The 20,222-nt window shown below is 37.7% G+C and overlaps 1 protein-coding gene across 1 annotated transcript in view; it reads right to left on the reverse strand.

Annotated features, from left to right (window-relative positions):
- The window catches only part of Trdn (triadin), a 296,113-nt gene that overhangs the window by 220,176 nt on the left and 55,715 nt on the right, over window positions 1-20,222 (reverse strand). Inside the window, exons 3-4 of the mRNA XM_048354014.1 lie at window positions 14,708-14,869; window positions 13,633-13,665 (exon numbers count right to left, since the gene is read on the reverse strand). Coding sequence (XP_048209971.1) covers window positions 13,633-13,665; window positions 14,708-14,869 — 195 coding nt within the window. The remainder of the gene's footprint in view (window positions 1-13,632; window positions 13,666-14,707; window positions 14,870-20,222) is intronic.

Raw genomic sequence — 20,222 nt, forward strand, 5'->3', positions numbered from 1 at the left:
TTGCTTCAACTTCCCCCAGCTTTTTCTTTCTGTGCTGGCCTGGAGGCCTGCCATCAGCTCCCTCTGGACTCTGTCTCCTACACTAGTAGACCCAATGACTGTGATGAGAGACAGGGAGAAGTTAGGGAAGTAAGTTATTCATGCTGTCTGAGAATAGTTATTGAGATTTGATGTGGAATTACCTAAGTTAAGTTTTAAAAAGAGCCACAGATAAATGTATCTATCTCACAATGTTACTAGGGCTTACCTAGTAGCCAATTTTCAGAGGCTATAAATTTTAATAAGTTTAGTCACTTATCTATTATTTCTTCTTTATTCAGGCACTATTATTTTCCAGATGCTTAATATTCAGCCTGGTTTAAGCCACCGAATCTGCCAGTAAAGACAGATACAATGAAAGCTCTGGCATGCAAACACGCTCATCCATCTTACTACCAAGGACGTGCTACAGCCTTCTGAATGGTCTAATTCTAAAGCCCTGAATATTTATGATGCTGAGATTGCCTAGCTCTCCCTCATTCACCCTGACCGCAGGCTACTATTGTGGATTTCAATAAAGTAAGAGAAGTACACAATGAGAGAACGAAGTGCAAATTTAGTGAGCATCTATTCATTTTTTTCTTCTCTTCCATCCTGCAGAGTTTAGAACAATCAAACACATGACTGTACAGATAATATGATTTGTTTGCTCTGTGTAGAGCAGTCTGCTCCTCTGCCACTAGCATGCTTGAGACATAGAACTCAGGCTTCATGTTAGGGACCTCAGTGCTCAGGCATAAGGACAGTTCTTCATTCTGACAGACAAGTATCTGGACTCAGAGCATAAAGGGGCTCCCGGTGCTGTCCTCATAGGCAAAAGATAAATCTACAACTAGTAAGATCCCAGTGAGACTAAAACTGAGGACCAACTTTTCAAAACACAAAGAAACCTGAGTATTTCACCTATGAGTGTATTTTGATAATAGTGATTTCCTAACACGAATAAGACCTGGGTTATATCTCTAGCACAGCAAAAATAACAGAAAAATTCTGGGTGTACCTAGCTCTGAATCATGACAATACTACTATTCTACATTTATTTTTTTCATTCCTTTAAGGCTAGATCTCAGGAAAAAGCAATATAAAATAAAATTTCTTGTTAAGAGATTATCCTTATCTTCTAAAAGTACATATTTGAGAGGACACAAATAGTAAAATGATTAAATTCTTATAATATACAGACTTACTGTAGATGAAGGCTTAAGTAAACTGTAAAAAGGAGATAAGAATATCCATTATATTGTACTTAGAAGTGTTAGTACAAAAATAATTTTAACACTGTACACCTGCAAGAGAATTATAGTTTCTTTGAATGTTTACCTAATCGGACAAGCCAGGGAAGTTAGTGAAATATTGAATATTAATATAAAAATACAAAAATTGTGGTTCTTGCTATAAACCAAAATTTTACTTCTGAAAAATGCCAAAAACTGCACTGAATAGACATATGTATTTAAGTATCCATTAAGCCTACTGAATTCCCTCTTTTTCTCTTTGTCTCTGTCTCCTTCTCTCTGTCTCTCTGTCCCAGATTGAGTATAACATCTGTGTCATTAGACATGGCTTTGGTATTATTAGCAGTATTTACTAATAATTTAATGTGTTAAAATTACTTTATTATCTAAAGATAAACTTATTTTGATATCATCATTATTCATATTTGCACATTCTTTCAGTTCCGTTTCGATCTGATAATGGATTTGCCCTTATCATTGCTCACTCTGCAATGCCAAAATTGCCCTAAGTCAATTGTTCATCTATTCAAAAAACTGTTCAATATGTTTGTGTCAAGACAGTTTGCTGAGTATGGTTGGATTTTAATCATTTGTGATTGCTGTGGCTATGACAAAGTATATTACATTGATCAAGATGAAACCTATCTTTCACTATGATTCTCTTCCTAGATTTGAGTACCAAATGTTGTAAATAAAGACACTTGTGCTACCACCATGCACAGTTCTTGGCATTTAGATAATACTTGAAAAAGGATTGCCTGAAACATACATTTGTTGATGGAGTTTAACCACAAAAAGTTAGTGTTCTGTAATGGTGAGGAAGGAAGACACACATTGTAACAGGGTAGAATATGAGGTGCTTGTGTTTTGTTCTTATTCGAAAACCTAGGGTTATCCAGAAAGCAAAGTGTTTCTTGTATTCTACATCCATTTCCTGTTTTGTTCATTTCGTGTTTCTTAGAAAATTTTGGAAAATTGCATCTCCATCATCACCCAAATTTGGAAGACAAGGTTCAAAATTTTAAACTGAATGTTTAAAAAAAACAACTATATAGCCTGGCTCCAGTGGCTCATGCCTATAATCCTAGCAATTCAGGAGGTGAGATCTAAGGATCATGGTTCAACACTAGCCTGGGCAGGAAAGTTGTTGAGACTCTTATAGCAAATTAACCACCAGAAAGTCAGAAGTAGCACTGTGGCTCAAGTGGTAGAGTTTTAGCCTTTAGCTGAAGCGCTCAAGGACAATGTCCAGGCCCAGAGTTCAAGCCCCATGAGGAACAAATAATTAATGATAATAATAATAATAAACTATAAACACATAATTTAAAGATTATTGTAAATGTAGTCATTCAAAAACAACACTGTTACATCCTATTAAAATTTTGATGGATGAACACCTACTAATAATAAACTTAGGACCTAGGAGCTGTCTGTGAGCTTTTTGCTCAAAGCTAGTGCTTTATTACTTGAGCCACAGTACTACTTTTGGCCTTGTAGTAGTTAATAGAGACTTGACTTTCACAGACTTTCTCGCCCAAGCTGGCTTTGGATAATGAACCTCAGATCTCAGGTTCCTGAGTAGCTAGGATTATAGTCATGTGCCACTGGTGCCTGGCCAATACTATTTTTATAATAGACCTTATAATGATATGATGAGTGATAGCTTCTTGCTTAGAAGCTGCACAAATAAGAAAGTCAGAGGCCCATTATTTTAGCATCGTTTTTGGTTGACACGTTAAAAATTTGAAAACATATAAATTTGCCTTTATTTGAAAGTAGAAGTAAAAATTTTGAGTGTGTTTTTTGGAAGATAAATTTAAGGAAAGTATATAAAAGGCATTTGATTTATTTAAAACTGTATGCATTCATATATTCCTTAGAAAATGAGTTTAATATATCCAAAATGTATTGTTGATATCAGAATATTGCTCAACAGGACCATTCCAGATAAACAATATTCCCACCTTAATAAAAAAAAAAAAAAGATGCTCTCCTATCCACAGCATATAACTGATCCAGGAAATGGCATTTACAAAGTTATTTGGTGTTCTTAGTTAAAAACTTTTAGATAATTTACATGATATAAATATCATATTTTCTAATGGTTCTGTGCTTTAGACACTTTTTTTTACTTTTTTAAAAATTTATTTATTAAACAAAATTTTTTTGACAAGGTGTTTTGCAAAAAGGGTACAGTTACATAGTAGGGCAGTATGTACATTGCTTGTGTTATCTTACACTGTGTTTTTCTTTCCCTTCCCTAGGTCAGGTAGACATATATACAATACACAATGTACCAAGAACATATACAGTAGCCACATGGCCTACGCCAAACAAAATTCGCCTAGGTCTTTAAATGTAATGTCTACAATAGACAGTATGTCGACAATAGTCTTTTTTTTTTTTTTTGGCCAGTCCTGGGCCTTGGACTCAGGGCCTGAGCACTGTCCCTGGCTTCTTCCCGCTCAAGGCTAGCACTCTGCCACTTGAGCCACAGCGCCGCTTCTGGCCGTTTTCTGTATATGTGGTGCTGGGGAATCGAACCTAGGGCCTCGTGTATCTGAGGCAGGCACTCTTGCCACTAGGCTATATCCCCAGCCCTGACAATAGTCTTATATGAACGTACATACATAGTTTTGAGCTATTGTGATAAACAGACAGGTCAATTTTTTACCTTTATATGTTCAGTAGTTGTTTGGTTTTAGTTACATAATGTAGGGTCACTGACCCAAACCTGTGGGAAATACCATTTGACAAGAGGTTTTTGGTTTCACATACCTGGTCTCTACTGTCTCCACGTCACCCCATCTTAACAGTCATATATCAGGGAGATCATGCCGCTTTGTTTTCTGTGTTCTAGGCTTGTCTCGCTCAACATTATTTGTTCAAGTTCTGACCATTTCCCTGCAAATAACAATATTTCACCATTCCTAATCGCTATGTAGTATTCCATTGTGTATAGGTACCATATTTTTGGGATTCATTCATCTGTAGAGGGGCTTCTGGGTTGTTTCCATATTTTGGCTATTGTGAATTGTGCAGCAATAAAATGGAAGTACAAATGTCTTTTTGATATCTTGGGACCTGCTGTTCAGGATAGATGTCTAGAAGTAGAATGGCTGGGTCATAGGGTAGGTCTGTATTGAGCTTTTTGAGAAACCTCCGTACTGTTCTCCAAAGTGGTTGTACTAATTTGCACTCCCACCAACAATGGAGAAGTGTTCCTCTTTCCCCGCACCCCCTCCAGCATTTGTTGTTGCCTGAGTTCAGAGTATAGGCCATTAACTGGAGTGAGGTGGTATCTCAGGGTTGTTTTTATTTGCATTTCTTTACTGCCAGGGATGTTGAACATTTCCTCATATGTTTCTTTGCCATTTTTATCTCTTCTCTTGTGAAGTCTCTCTTTAGCTCCTTTGCCCATTTCCTAATTGGTTTACTGGGCTTGGAGGGGCTTAGTTTTTTGAGTTCTCTGTAGATGACAGATATTAGGCCTTTGTCTGTTGCTGTGCTGGTAAAGATCCTTTCTCATATGGTTGGCTGTCTTTCTATTTTGGTGGCTATGTCCTTAGCTGTGCAGAAACTTTTTAATTTGTAGTAGTCCCATTTGTCGAGTCTCTCCCCTATCTGTTGTGCCCCTGGGACTATATTCAGGAAGCTCCTTCCTGTGCCTATAAGTTCTAGCGTCTTTCCTACTCTGTCCTTCAGTAGTTTCAAGGATTCAGGTCTGATATTGAGGTCCTTGATCCATTTTGAGTTGATCTTGGTGCATGGTGATAGGCTTGGGTCTACTTTGAGTTTTCTACATATGGCTGCCCAGTTCTCCCAGCACCAATCGTTGAAGAGGCTATGTTTATTCTATTGTATGTCTTTAGCTCCTTTGTCGAATATCAGCTGACTGTAAGAGTGCAGTTTTATTTCTGGATCTTCAATTCTAATCCATTGGTCTTCCGGTCTGTTTTTATACCAATACCAGGCTGTTCTTGTTATGATGGCTCTATAGTAGAGCTTGAAGTCTGGTATTGTGATACCACTGCTTTTTTTGCCTAGAATTGCTTTGACTCTTCTAGGTTTTTTGCTGTTCCATATGAATTTATGGATTGCCTTCTCTATTTCAGTGAAGAATGTAACTGGGATTTTGATAAGGATTGTATTGAATTTGTATAACAATTTGGGCAATATGTCCATTTTCACTATATTGATTCTGCCTACCCATGAGCATGGATGTCTTTCCATCTCCTTGTGCCTTCTTTGATTTCCCTTATTAGATTTTTATAGTTCTCATTAAATAGGTCTGTCAAGTCTTTGGTTAGGTTGGTCCCTAGGTTCCTTTTTTTTTGGCTACTATAAATGGAATTGTTTCCATAATTTCCTTTTCTGCTTTTACATTGCTGGTGTACAGAAAAGCTGCAGACTTTTGTGGATTGATTTTGTATCCTGCTACTTTGCCAAAATGGTTTATTAGTTGTAGGAGTTTGAGGACTGAGTGTTTTTGGGTCCTTCAGATATAAGATCATGTCATCTGCGAATAGGGACAGCTTGATTTCTTCCTTGCCGATGTGGATCCCTTTGATGTCCTCCTCTTGTCTTATTGCTATGGCTAGGGATTCCAGCACTATGTTGAAAAGTAGTGGGGAGAATGGGCATCCTTGTCTTATTCCTGAGTTTAGGGGGAATGATTTTAGTTTCTCCCCATTTAATACGATGTTAGCAGTTGGTCTGTTGTATATGGCTTTTATTGTTTTGAGGAATGTTCAATCTATTCCTGTTCTCTCCAGAGCTTTTAATAAGTATGAATGTTGTATTTTGTCAAAGGCTTTTTGGGCATTGACTGAGATAACAATGTGATTCTTGATTTTAGTTCTGTTTATGTGGTGAATTACATTAATTGACTTACGGATGTTGAACCATCCTTGTGACTGTGGGATGAAGTCTACTTGGTCATGATGTATAATTTTCTTGATCAGTTTCTGGATCCTGTTAGCTAATATTTTATTGAGGAGCTTTACGTCTGTGTTCATTAGTGATATTGGTCTGTAGTTCTCTTTTTGTTGGATCTTTGCCTGGTTTGGGAATGAGTATGATATTAGCTTCATAGAATGAGTTTGGGATTTCTCCCTCTGATTCCATTTCGCGGAAGTGTTTGAGGAGTATTGGTATTAGCGCCTCACTAAAGGTTTTATAGAATTTGTTGGTGAATCCATCTGGGCCTGGGCTTTCTTTGTTGGGAGGTGCTTGATTACCCCCCGTATCTCGCTGTAAGTGATTGGTTTATTTAGTTGATTTATTTCTTCTTGGTTCAGTTTGGGCAGTTTATACTTCTCTAAGCATTGAACCATTTCTGTAAAATTATTGTTTTTTACTGAGTAGAGGTTCTGGAAATAGTTCCTTATGATTGTTTGAATATCATGTGTACTTGTTATTTTTCCTGTGGAGTCCCTGATTTTACGTATATGAGTCTCTTCTTTTTTTTGTAAGTCTTGCGAGGGGTCTGTCAATTTTATTTATTTTCTCAAAGAACCAGCTTTTAGTCTTATTTATTTGTTGAATGGCCTTTCTATTTTCAATCAGATTTATCTCGTCTTTAATCTTTGTGATCTCTCTCCTCCTAGTCATTCTAGATTTGATCATTTCTTGTTTCTCCAGTTGTTGTAGTTTCATCGTGAGGTTATTCAGCTGCCCTGTTTCCATTCTTTTAGTGTGAGTGCTGAGGGCGATGATCTGGCCCCTCAGTACTGCCTTAGCTGTGTCCCATAAGTTTCTTTGTGATGTACTTTCATTTTCATTGTGGTTTATGAATTCGTTAATTTCATCTTTAATTAGGTCTGTGGACCAAGTGTTGGATAACAGTGTGGGGTTTAACCTCCAAGAATGTGTATAGCTTCTGTGGTAACTGTTGTTATTGAGGGTTACCTTTAATCCACTGTGGTCAGATATAATACATGGGATGACATCAATACTTTTGTATTTGCTGAGGTTCTTTGTGTGGGCTATGACATGGTCTATTTTAGAGTATGATCCATGGGCTGCTGAGAAGAAAGTGTTTTGGGTCTCTGTAGGGTGGAAGAGTCTGTATAGATATGTCAGGTCCATTTGGGATATGGTGTTACTTAGGTCCTCAGCTCCCCTGCTAATCCTCTGGGCATTGGATCTGTCTCTTGGAGAGAGTGGGGTATTAAAGTCACCCACTTTGATTGTGTTTGGGTCTATCTTGTTCTGTAGTTTTGTGAGAATTTGCTTGACATATGTAGGGCCTCTTTCGTTCGGTGAGTATACATTTATCACCGTGATGTCTTGATTCTGGATTTTTCCTTCTATTAAAATGTAGTGACCTTCTTTGTCTTTTAGAGTTGATTTTAATGAGAAGTCCAGCTTGTCTGAGATCAGGATGGCTACTCCTGCCGTTTTGGTAGGTGTGTTTGCTTGGAAGATCTTGCTCCATCCTTTCATTCGAAGCCTGTTTTTATCCCTTGCTGTAAGATGGGTCTCTTGTAGACAACAGATGGCAACTTTTTGTGTGCGGATCCATTCTTCCAGTCTATTCCTCTTTATTGGAGAGTTCATACCATTTATATTCAAAGAGATCAAGGATAAGAGTGTTTTTTCTCCTTCCATTTTCTTGTTGGGCTGTTTTTTCTCTTTTTTTTTTTCTTGTCTTTGGTGAGCTGCTCTTTCTGTTGGGCTCTGGATATTGTAGTTTATTTCTGTTTCTGTCTGTGTGTCCTGTACGGTTTCTGTTGGGTGGGAGTCCCCTCTTAGAATTCGCTGTAGGGCTGGTTTTTTATTTACATACTCCTTTAGATCCTCTTTGCTATGGAAATATCTGGTTTTCCCCTCGAATATGAACTCCAGCTTCGCTGGATATTTTATTTTAGGTTTTAAATTGTTGGCTTGTAAGACCTGGATGGTCTTCTTCCATTCTCTTTGAGCGCGGTAGGTTTGTGTGGAGAAGTCTGCTGTTATTCAGATCCTCTTCCCATTGTAATAAATTTCTTTCTTCGCTTTGGCTGCATTCAAAATTTGCTCTTTATTCTTGAGATCTGAAGTCTTGAATATTATGTGCCTTGGCATGGCTTTTCTAGGATCTGGCCTGCCAGGTGTCCTATAGGCTTCGGTTACCTGGATGGGGTCCCTTGTGAGACAGGGGAAGTTTTCTGCAATCACTTTATTGAGAATATTTTGAAGCCCTCTGCTCTGGTATTCAGCTCCTTCTTCTATTCCAATTATGCGCAGATTATATCTCTTGTGTTTGTCCACTAGCTCCTGGATTAGTCTGCCCTGGAGCTTTACCATTTCTTGAAGTGTGGTAATTTTCTGGTTCTTATCGGCTGCATCATCATCCAAGAGAGAAATTCTGGCTTCCTTATGGTCAATTCTTTGTGCTATGGATTCAAGTGCAGAGTTTATGGATGTCAGAGAGCTATTTATGGTTGCCAGATCAGCTATTCTCATGGAAATTTCTTCCTTTAAAGAGTTGTATTTTAAATCTATATTTTCATGTATTTCACTTCTCAGGATGTTAAGGTCTTCTTTGACAGAAGTTTGTACTGTATCCATTTTTGCTTCCATTTCTTTCTTGGCTTCCTGGATGTCCTTCTAGACTTCCAATCTGAACTCCTGGAATTGTTTTCTGATTTTGTTTCTGAGGCTTTCCATCATTTCTGCTAGCATAGCCTCAGTTGTTTTTTTATTCTCCATCTCCTCTTCAGTCATGCTGCTTTTTGGAGCTGACGACTTGGCTTGCTCTTTGATAAAAGTTATTATATTTCTTTGTGATTTGCGCATCTGGAGATCTGAGGGTGGCTTCCCTGGTTTGGCTTTGTGCTGGTTCCCGCTGGCCCGTCAGTGGTAGACTTGTTTGTGTCCTGGCTCTGGGTTTGAGTTTGACTGTTGAACCTTACTGCCCAGTGAGTGAGCATGCCCGTCTCCGTTGTTGCCGAGGTGGTCACCCTCACTGCACTTGGGGGTGGGTAGGTTCTGTGTCTTTCTCTGTGGGATAGTGTCCTGCTGCTGTGTTGTGCTGACCCTAGTGTGCCCCTGGTGGGGGTTTGCTGGTCACTGATTCAGCGTGGCATGGAGGCTTTTCTCTTCTTCGGTTCTTTTTCCACTGGGTACCTTGGTCAGAGGAGCTTACCTCTCAGATTGAGAATTGCCGCTAAGAGGCAGCTTGCCCCCCTGTGTAGAGTGTGCCTACTGCGGGCGCTGCTGCTGGGGGGCCCTGCCCGCCTGTGTGGAGTGCACACCTATCAGAGCATGCGCTGCCGTTGAGGGGCTCTGCCCACCTGAGTGGCAGGTGTTGCAGCTTGTCTGCTTGTGTGCTCCCACAGGGGGTTGGGCAGACAATCCTCCTGCTGGAGGACTAGCACACTGGCCCATGCTGGCCCTCCAGGGGGCACGTGCATGTGCACTCTAGTGCTTCCTTTGGGGGCATGTTGACCCGAGTTGTTGGAGAGTGCTTGTGCTCTCTCACGAGTTTGCTGTGGGGGGCGGTATGGGTGGGTCCCAGTAGGTTCAAGTGTCTGGGTGCAGGTTGGTGCCCACAGACTCTGCACCTCCACTGTGAGGGGGGCATGTGATCGGACCCAGATGTCCCTGCTGGGCTGGTATTATACACCCGCGAATCTGTGGTAGTTGTTCAAAAAGACCTCGAGGACCAGGTGCCTCAGGTGGGGCTTCCAATGCCTACCAGACCCAGGGCCCCTGCTGGGGAGGGGGCGGGGCCAGTGCGGCCAGGTTCTGGCTCCTCTGCTGGGGGTTTGGGGGGTATGCCTTGGCACAGCTCCTCTGTTCCCTCAGGGTAGGGAGGGAGCTCCAGCTTCTTTGTAGGTTTTGGGTCTCTGCTAGGGCTGGTCTCCCATTTGGGGAGGCAATGGGGAACTTATGGTCCTGGATTGTGTGTGTGTCCCGCGTTGCTGTGGGCTTTTCAAGGCTGGGTGCCAGGGTGTGGCGATCAGTTGTTTGGTGTTGGCAGTCCCAGCACTCCCCATCTGCGCTGCCTGGTTCCCGGTCACTCGGTCCCGCGCTCCGTCTGGGGTCTGTGGAACTCCTGGCATGACTTTTAGTCTGTTGCTTCTCTGGTGGCTTAAGGTCTGTGGCCCCGCTTGCTGATGCTGGGTCCCCTTTTCCAGCCTGGCCCTGTTTGGGCCAGGGTCGGCGGGTGGGGGAAGGATACCCTGGAGATTTTCCGGCTCTGTGTATGTCATAGGCTCTTTTTTTGTTTGTTTGTTTGTTTCCTGTGTTTCTCTGTTGCTTTGGTTGTTGGGTTTGCTGGGTTCTTGATGGGGTGTTGGGTGCTGGAGTTCCCAGCTTGCTATTCAGTTGGAGCAAGTTGGGGTACCTCCTTACTGTGGTGGCACCATCTTCCCTCCCTTTTAGACACTTTTTTGTGGATAGTTTTGTTGTAGAACTTCATATTTTAAAATTGACAAGATAAAAATAAATATTCATAATGATTATAAAAATACTAGGTGAATGTAATGCCCTAAAGCTATATTTATATATAAAAATACAGTCACAGACTACCATTAAAAATTTCATCCATATTAATAACCTTTTTAATAATCAATTCTGTGACCCAGAGTTTAGCTCACTGGACCATTATTCCACATCAAGTTAGAATTGCTAGCTTGACCGATAAAAAGCAAATTGGTAGATATTTTATTTGGCTAAGAATGGTAATAACTTGGAAAATAAAATCTAAACTTTAGTTCATTTGAATTAAATGCCTTAGGTATACACAAAGCAGTTGAATAAAATATATTCCCACCTGCTAAATTAGCTAATATAAAATGACTAAAAATTGAATGCATACGAATTGACATAGGTTTAAGAATCACTCAGACTGGAGAAAAGTGTCCTAAGAGTAGTATTTTAGATTATGAAATACATCTCCCTAAAAACAATCTTAAAGGCAACATTTTAAATGTAGAATTTGTATGAGAAATATTTTACAAAATATTAATGATGATTTATAATTCACATTGTATAAAATAATCTCAGGTGTAAAAATAATGCTTGCAATAAAAATATATCCTTAATGCCCTTTCAAATAATATTCATAATTACTTAGTGTGTACACATTTATATTTCCTTAAAAAAGTATTTTTCTTTAATACTATTTATTGTCAAAGTTATGTACAGAGAGGTTAGAATTTCATATGTTAGGCCTTGGGTACACTTCTTGTACTGTTTGTTACCTTTTAAATGATAATGTTAAAAAGTGTACAAGTGTTTCAAACTCAATTCTTCTCCTAGTTTTGAATATGAAATCCATCAAGACATTTGGTATGCATGGTGTTCAAATATATATATGTATATATTTTTTGTTAGCATTCTGATCTGAGGCTCATTAGTCAAAACTAAGGCTCATGAGCCTCAGATCAGAATGTTAACAAAAAATAATATTACCCTAAGAAAATACTGAATAGGTTGGTTTATGTTGTCATTTGTTGGATGAATTGATACAATAATTTAAGAAATAAATTCTTAAACAACTTTGTAGGATTTCAGTTTATGCTAACCATTACATACAAGTTAAGGAAAATTCAAATAAGAAAGAAATCATTTACTAAATAGTGGATGTCATTTCATGGAGAATATGACTTCATGATACTCTGAGGATTCAATCCATGAAGAATAAATCTTTCTTTCCTTTCTTTCTCCCTTCTATTTCCAGTTGAAATAAACATAATCATGAGCTGTTATTTCACAGTAATGACTAGTACATTTTAATCACATGAGCTTACCATTCAAGTCACTATCCACTGGAGATAAGCCATAAAGAAACTTATTTGTGTTGTTGGCCCTCGGATGACTTGATGGCTTCATTCTGTAAATGTTCTTGGGTTCTCATAGCAATTTTGTAGGACAGGATGCCCTTTCTTCTCCCAATGCTTCATAAATACATTCACTTAATAGTGTTGTTATGTTTGTACTTCACTAATTTCAGCTCTTTTCTGGTGGGATTTTTTTCTTATTTATTGTCAAAGTGATATACAGAGAGGTTACAGTTTCATACGTTAGGCCTTGGGTACATTTATTGTACTGTTTGTTACCTCCTCCCTCATTCCCCCCTCCTCCCTTCCTCTATCCCTCTCCCCCCATGAGTTGTTCAGTTGTTTTACACCAAAGGGTTTTGCAAGTATTGTTTTTGGAGTCATTTGTCTTTTTATCCTTTGTCTCTCGATTTTGATTTTCACTTCCCTAGTTTTAAAACCAGTATATACAGTATCAAATGTACTCAGATGAGATACAGTGATAGTGCAGGTACAACCACAGGAAGTGGAGGCAAGAGGATCATCAACAATAGAAGCTACGGTTTCACATGGCATGTTGCTGGTGGGATTTTTTAGTTAAAATTTTCCCAATATATGCCTTAAATGAATTTTCTCACTGAAGTATAGGTGAGTAGTCAACAACTGCTGAGGCAAGGATACAATTACAGGCAGCATTCCACTCTGAATCCAAAGAAAATATGGGGAGAGAGTAACAGAGAGCACAGGGCTGTCATGCAGATATCTCACTAGCTTGCTGCTGGAAATATGCAGCAGTAAAAGAAACATCACCATGGAATCAAGTCTGGGAAAGTGGTGGTTGATTTTCTCTCACACTGAATGTTCCCCTCCTTGATCCTTCCAGGGGTACTACCTACTCCTTTCCATAAAACTCCTTGCTCCTCTGAAGCTGTTATTCACAGGTGGACCCTTTTCTCCTAGGTCTATTACTTTCCATTTTTGGATTGAGACAACAACACTTAGTCCTTGAAGACCTTAGGAGGTCTTCCTGCAAGAAATTGTTCCAGACCACATCCAAGCCCCCCAGGAAACACCACTCTTCAGTAATAACTCATGATGTCTATTAAATGCTATGCTGTTTCTTCAAGGTCATTATGCTTCACACTATATCAGCTACTCTGCTCCATCATCATCACCTCCAATGTAAAATGATACTGACAATAAAGCAAAAAGGGAAAACATAAGAATAGAATGTAAACTCTATGAATCAGGACAAAGTAAGAATAAAAGTTAATAGCCATCATCTTTTTCTGTGTTACTTCCACAGCTCCATAACCCTGCCTTCATTCCTGAAATCCCATCTGTCATTGATCTGGGTATAGATGGACATGCATGCAGTCTACCAAAGAAGGCATCTGGTAAATAATAGATTGAAAAATACTAGGATCCACTTCATCAGAAGAAACTGAGTATTGCTCCTGAGTATAAAATTTGATGTTGTCATTATATAAAACTTCTGCATTTAGAAAACAAAATTTAGGCAACAAAACAAGTAAAATATATTGCCTCACACTGAAAGTCAATTATTATGATGCAGAGAAATATTTTCAAAGGTGAAAACAACCAACCTTTTTTTTTCAGAGGAGGCTCTTCTACTTCTCCTAAATGAAGACAAAAGTATTAAATTAGAAAAGCTTCTTATTGTGGGATAATATAGCTATTTGTGCATTTTCTTGTGTTTACTTTTAAAAATCTTCTTATGTCTGAATCATGATTCTTTTATTTTGTGTCTCAAATTCCAAACTATTAACTCTGCTTATGTACTTTTATTTGAAATAGCTTTTTTTACTATGAATTCAATAAAATTGTGGCCATGGTCCAAATTATACATTATAGATCATATATTATAATAATTTTGATTCCTTGTTCATTGTGGCTTGTCATGGGGCTAAAACAAATATAAATTCAGACAAAACCATAGAAGAGGCCTCTCACTATCAGAGCTATTAGCCATGTCTGAATATATAATTTCTGATGACTAAGACTGACCTGAAATATGTCATTTAACCGAGAAAATCATCAAGCTTTGTCCTTTCAAATACTCAGTCGGTGGCAGTTTGTGTATAAGAGTTTACTTTTGCTGTTTCCTTTTATTCATTAATATATATGAGAGAGCTGAATAATTATTGTGACATTTAGAATGTGTCCTTTCATTCTATGCTTCCATTAGGTTCAATAAAGTAACTGTTTAAATCATTCTGTTAATAAGATAGTTTCCTGTTGTTTGACAGTGAACAAGACTTGGGTTATAAAGCATATGTATTTTCTAGTTTTAATGTTTTTATTTCAATCTTCCTGGAGATAAGCTTGAAAAATAGCTAAAATATTTTCTCAGAGGAGAATATAAATATGAATGTCTATTATGGGCTTGCAGATATGTATAATAAGATTCTTTTTACTATAATGCTACCATAACAGTAGCATCAGATTGGTCATTTTGCCATAATGGCAAACAAATTTTAAGATGAAAATCAAATAGAGATCAATTTAGTCTATTTTGCAGTTAACTGAAATACTTTAGTATTCAGAAATATATTGATTCAGACTCATCTAAGTATTCATTTGGGTAAAACTAAGAAAGTTACTGTCACATATATCTAATACTGGCCCTATCAGTTAGCTATGACTCTATCTTCTCGGTACCTTTATCAATGTCCTCATCCCCATCATCATCTTCGTCATCAGCTTCAGATGAGATGATGTCAGACAACAAAGACAAGAAGCCATAGACCCAGTCTGTGGTTTCCTCCACAGCATCATGTACAAGTTTGAGAGGATCTGACCCAATCCTGGCAATGGAGCTTGCTGAAAATAATGAGAAACAGAACAAACATTTCATAGTCATTCCAAAAGAAATAAGAAAATCTGGTTGGGTTTTTTTTTTTTTACAATCTTTTCTTTTGGCTAAGTGAATATCTCAGTTTCTAAAATTTAAATAACTATTGGCTATAATATGTTGCATTGAAATGGAAAAGGTTAATGCTGTAATATACTCAATTTAAAAGAGAAATTATCAAGCAAGTTCCTCCTGGCCTATGCCTGTAATCCTCAATACTCAGGAGGTTGAGATCTGAGGATCACGATTAAAAGTTAGCCTGGGTATGAGACGTCTATGAGACTCTTATTTTGAATTAATTATCTAAAAGCTGGAAGTGGAGCTTTGTCTCAAATAACAGAGCACTAGCCTTAACCAAAAAGCAATCAGGAATAGCTCCCAGATGCTGTGTTCAAGCCCCAGCAGTGGCACAGTTCTGTCAGATAACTAATGTGTTCATGGCCAAATTAAGGCTACTTGGTCTATTCATTATAATTCATTATATAGAATGAAAACCTGCAATTTTCAAGGCAATGATTATGTCAAGTGCAAGCTTAATTCAATTGAATTTATCCTTACTAGACATTCTAGTATCTTAAATTTTCTTAAAAATATTTAAACTACTAGTAATAACAAGAAATCTTTTTATTGTATCTTAGGATATTTTGTAAGCCTGGAGAATGAGAGACAAATAATAGAAGTTCAAGTAAACAGAAAGTTTAGGGATTTCCAAAGATTGTATTTTCTAATTATTTGGAAATTACTCTGAAAAGGCAAGAGCAACCATTAAGATCTGATTGAAGAGATAATCTAAAAATTTAGTATGAAATTGACCTGATTTTTCATCAATATGTAATTCAATTTTGGAGCCATGCTTTTCCTACTTAAAAAATATTTTAGCATTTCAGAGAATCTATCCTTTTCCAGAGATCCGAATTATATCAGAGTATTATATCATCTAAAGGTTAAGTATTCCAAAATAAAGCTTTTATTTTGATTGAGATAGGAAGTCATTGAAAGGTTGAGCAGATGAATAAAATGCTTAAAGGCAAAAAGCCTTTTATTTCCTGTGTGGAAGATTTAAATGATGTCAGGTTAGAAGCAGTCAGACAATGAGCAGCCAAGTGGAATAATTTGGAAGAAAGATGATGGTAATTTTTGCTAGTCTAGTAACTGCATATGATATGAGATGTGGTCAAGTTCTGAATGTAGTTCCGTGAATTTCATTAACAGTATATGCTTTCTGTTTGGCTCTTGGAAGTGAGAAAAGAATATACCAATATAACTTCAACATTTTTGGTATGAGAAACAAGGAGGATAGAAAAACACATCTAGTAAAATGGATGAGGTCAAGTTAAAAAAACAACAACTCATTTTCCTTTATTGGGAAAAAAGGTAAGTAGACAAGTAGCCAAGCCTTAATCTTCTCAAACTTATAACGCCTACTAGACAACTACATACAAAATATGTGTATATAAATAAAATGCAGTGTTGTATTTATAACTTCCAATTGAGGTTATACATACAGAGAGACACACAGACATCTGTGTATGTATATATCTTAGCAGTATCAAAAAAGACATCAAATTGAGAGGTAGAAATGAGGTTTGAGGCTAATATAGTCAAAAGGGTAGTGAGACCCTCATCTTATAAAAACAAGTGAGGTATAGAGGTCCATGTTTAACAGCCCAGCTATACACAAGGCACTGGTAGGAGAATCATAGCCTAGGTTGCCCTGGACAAAATGTAAAACCCTATACAAAAAGTCAACTAACATAAAAGAGGGCTGAGGACATGGTTCAGGTGCCTAGAAAACATGAGTCCTTGAATTCAAACCCTAGTATTAAATAAATAAACATCCACAAATCAAAGTTCTACTTCAAGTTAGGAACTTGAGAATTAAACAAGGTTGGAAAGCTATGGCATTGTATTATATCACCAAGAGTAGGAACCCAGGGAAAAAATATCACTATTTAGAAAGCAAACAGCAATGGATTCTAAGAAGAAGAGCTGAGAGAGTACAAAAGTGAGCAATAGAAAGAAAAATGGACCAAGGATGTAAAGCATTGCGTAAAAGAAAGAGTGATCAAGTAGCCAATAGGGCTGATAGATTTATGTAACAAGACACCTGAGAATGGCCCTTTGGGATATAATGTGGCTGATGTCATTGGTGACCTTTGAAGAGAAGGTTCATCAAAGTGCATTCAAGGTTACTTGGGAGAATATGGGAACAATAAGTATATTTTACTGCAAATGAGAATGGTTGAGTCATATTTGAATAGCGACTTGGATCAAAGTCTGTTTTATTTTATTTTTTATTTTATTTTTTGGCCAGTCCTGGGGCTTGGACTCAGGGCCTGAGCACTGTCCCTGGCTTCTTTTTGCTCAAGGCTAGCACTCTGCCACTTGAACCACAGCACCACTTCTGGCCATTTTTTGTATATGTGGTGCTGGGGAATTGAACCCAGGGCCTAATATACTCTTGCCACTAGGCCATATTCCCCAGCCCCTCAAAGTCTGTTTTTTAAAAAATGTTTTGCATTATTAAAATGGAAAGAAGAAACACTGACTTTGACTAAGGAAAAGAAAGAAAAATGTGACAAGTCCTAAGGAAATGTTTTATTTTATGTTCTATTTTGTGGGGTTGGTGAATAATACAAGCCAGCAATGATCCCAAGTGATGAGATAGTAGTCTCAAGGAATCCTGTTTCTGTGATATGGATAATAAACTATCAAGTTCTCTGCCTTATTTTACTGCATTCCAGAGGATTTTATGAGAAAATGAGACAAAATAGTAGCCTCAATATTGAGACTAAACCTTAGAGAAAGGAAATGAATTGTTAATTGCCATTGAGAACTCTGAATTATACCGAAGAACCTAGATTGTTCTGGCTCCATTAAAGGCATATTTATGACTATATTAGTTCTAGTAGAAGTTCACTAAAAATAGTATTTCTTTTTGTCTTTATCTTTTTTGGTACTGGGGTATCAAACCCAGGACGTTGCATTTGCCAGGCAAGCACTTTGCCACTGAGCTACATCCCAGACCTAAAAAATAAGATTTTTTTTATGATTAAAACAGAGGAGAATATTTCCTTGCTCCTCACCTTTTTAACCTGTTAAGTGCTTGCCTTGTATACATGAAGCCCTGGGTTCAATTCCCCAGCACCACATGTACAGAAAATGACCAGAAGTGGCGCTGTTGCTGAAGTGGCAGAGAGCTAGTCTAGAGCAAAAAGAAGCCAGGGACAGTGCTCAGGTCCTGAGTCCAAGGCCCAGGACTGGCAAAAATAAAAATAAAAAAAAATGTTCACAGTAAAATCCTACTAAACAGTTGTCATTTTATTATCCCCATGCTTAAAACCCCCATGTGAACTTAGCTGCTTCAAGTAGATGATAACTTCAAATCAGAATATTTTCAGAAAAGTAAAAGTTTCTAGTATTGTGACTACCTTGTGATTTTTAGCCATGTGAACTACTTCTTAAGATACCATCTCTAAAACATATCGACTTTGAAAATAAACAATGCAACTAAAACTTCCATTGGTTTCTTTTTTCTAGTACTTAACACCATGGCTGGAACGTAAGGTTTTATGTTATCACTTTTTCCCCCTCCTATATCTTTTTTTATTTTTTATTTTTTTCATTCCGAATAAACAGTAAAGCCAGAAACCAGAATAATACATAACACAAATGCAAAGTAGGCAAGAATTCCAAAAACATTGACCTACACTTTTATTTCTCAATATTTTAGTTCAAAGATCTATTTAAATCTTTCAAGGATTACATATTTATAATGGATTACTACTAGAATTGCATGTCCTCCCATTATGTATTTCTTAAAACACAGAGAAAGAAGATTGCATGTTTGTAGTACTCTTTCTGCTTCACAAAACACAGTAGGTAACTTCGCATCTTTATCCACAATAGTGATCCTTTCTTGTAATAAAATAGCTTTTCCACAACATAGTATCCTTCTTTTTTAAATTTTGTTTTATTGTAAAGATGATGTACAGAGGGGTTACATTTACATAAGTAAGGTAATGAGTTCATTTCTTGTCAAAAACTATTACCCCTTCCCTCATTTTTCTCCCACTTTCCCTCCCCCCCGATTCCTCTCCCTCCCAAGTTGTAGAGTTCATTTTCAACAACATCTTGTGAGTATCACTGTTGCATTCATTACCATTTGTTTTTTGTCTGACAATTTTGTTATACCCCTTTCCTTCCCCAAATCAGATAAATGTATATACAAGTCATAGGGTACTAAAATAAAGAGGAGTGACGACAGGGGCTAAACCAAAGGGAAAAACAAAAGGAAAGAAGGAAGAAATAACTTCACACAGTACATTAAAAACAAACAAACAAAAAACTTCTCGTTTCCCCATCTCATAATTCATTAGCATCATTTCATATGTTTATAAGTACATAGCTATTGAGCTATTGTAATCCTCTGTTAGAATTATCCTAGAAGTATACTAATTATTAAAAATGAGAGACACCACAGAACCTTTGTTTCTTTGGGTTTGGCTTGTTTCATTTAATAAGATTTGTTTCCAAGTCTTTCGATTTCCTTACAAACAGGGCTATGTCATTATTTCTGGTGGAGGCATAGGGTTGTGTATATGTACCAGATTTTCTTGATCCTTTCATTTAACCAGGGGCATTTGGGTTAGTTCCATAAACTACATAACTAGCAAGATAAATAGAAAGCCCACAGATTGAGAGAAGATCTTCACTAGCTATACAACAGACAAGGGCCTCATATCAAAAATATACCTAGAGCTCAAAAATTTAACCCCTCCCATAACAAATCCTCAAAGAAACAGCCATCCCATTAATAATTGGGCTAAAGAATTAAAAAGAGACTTCTCTGAAGAGGAAATGGCCAAAGACACATGAAAAAATATTTGACATCTCTGGCCATAAAAGAAATGTAAATCAAAACTCACTCCAATTAAAATGGCCGTTATCAAGAAAACAAATAACAGATACTAAAGGGCATGTGTCCATAAGGGAATGTTACTACACTGTTGGTGGGAATATAAACTGGTTCAGCCACTTTTTTTTTTTTTTTTTTGGCCAGTCCTGGGCCTTGGACTCAGGGCCTGAGCACTGTCCCTGGCTTCTTCCTGCTCAAGGCTAGCACTCTGCCACTTGAGCCACAGCGCCGCTTCTGGCCGTTTTCTGTATATGTTGTATATGTGGTGCTGGGGAATCGAACCTAGGGCCTTGTGTATCCGAGGCAGGCACTCTTGCCACTAGGCTATATCCCCAGCCCCTGGTTCAGCCACTTTGGAAAGCAGTATGAAGGTTCCTCAAAACCTCAACAGAGATCTCCCCTAT

This window comes from Perognathus longimembris, chromosome 9, assembly GCF_023159225.1.
Source record: "Perognathus longimembris pacificus isolate PPM17 chromosome 9, ASM2315922v1, whole genome shotgun sequence".
Lineage (NCBI taxonomy): Eukaryota > Metazoa > Chordata > Mammalia > Rodentia > Heteromyidae > Perognathus > Perognathus longimembris.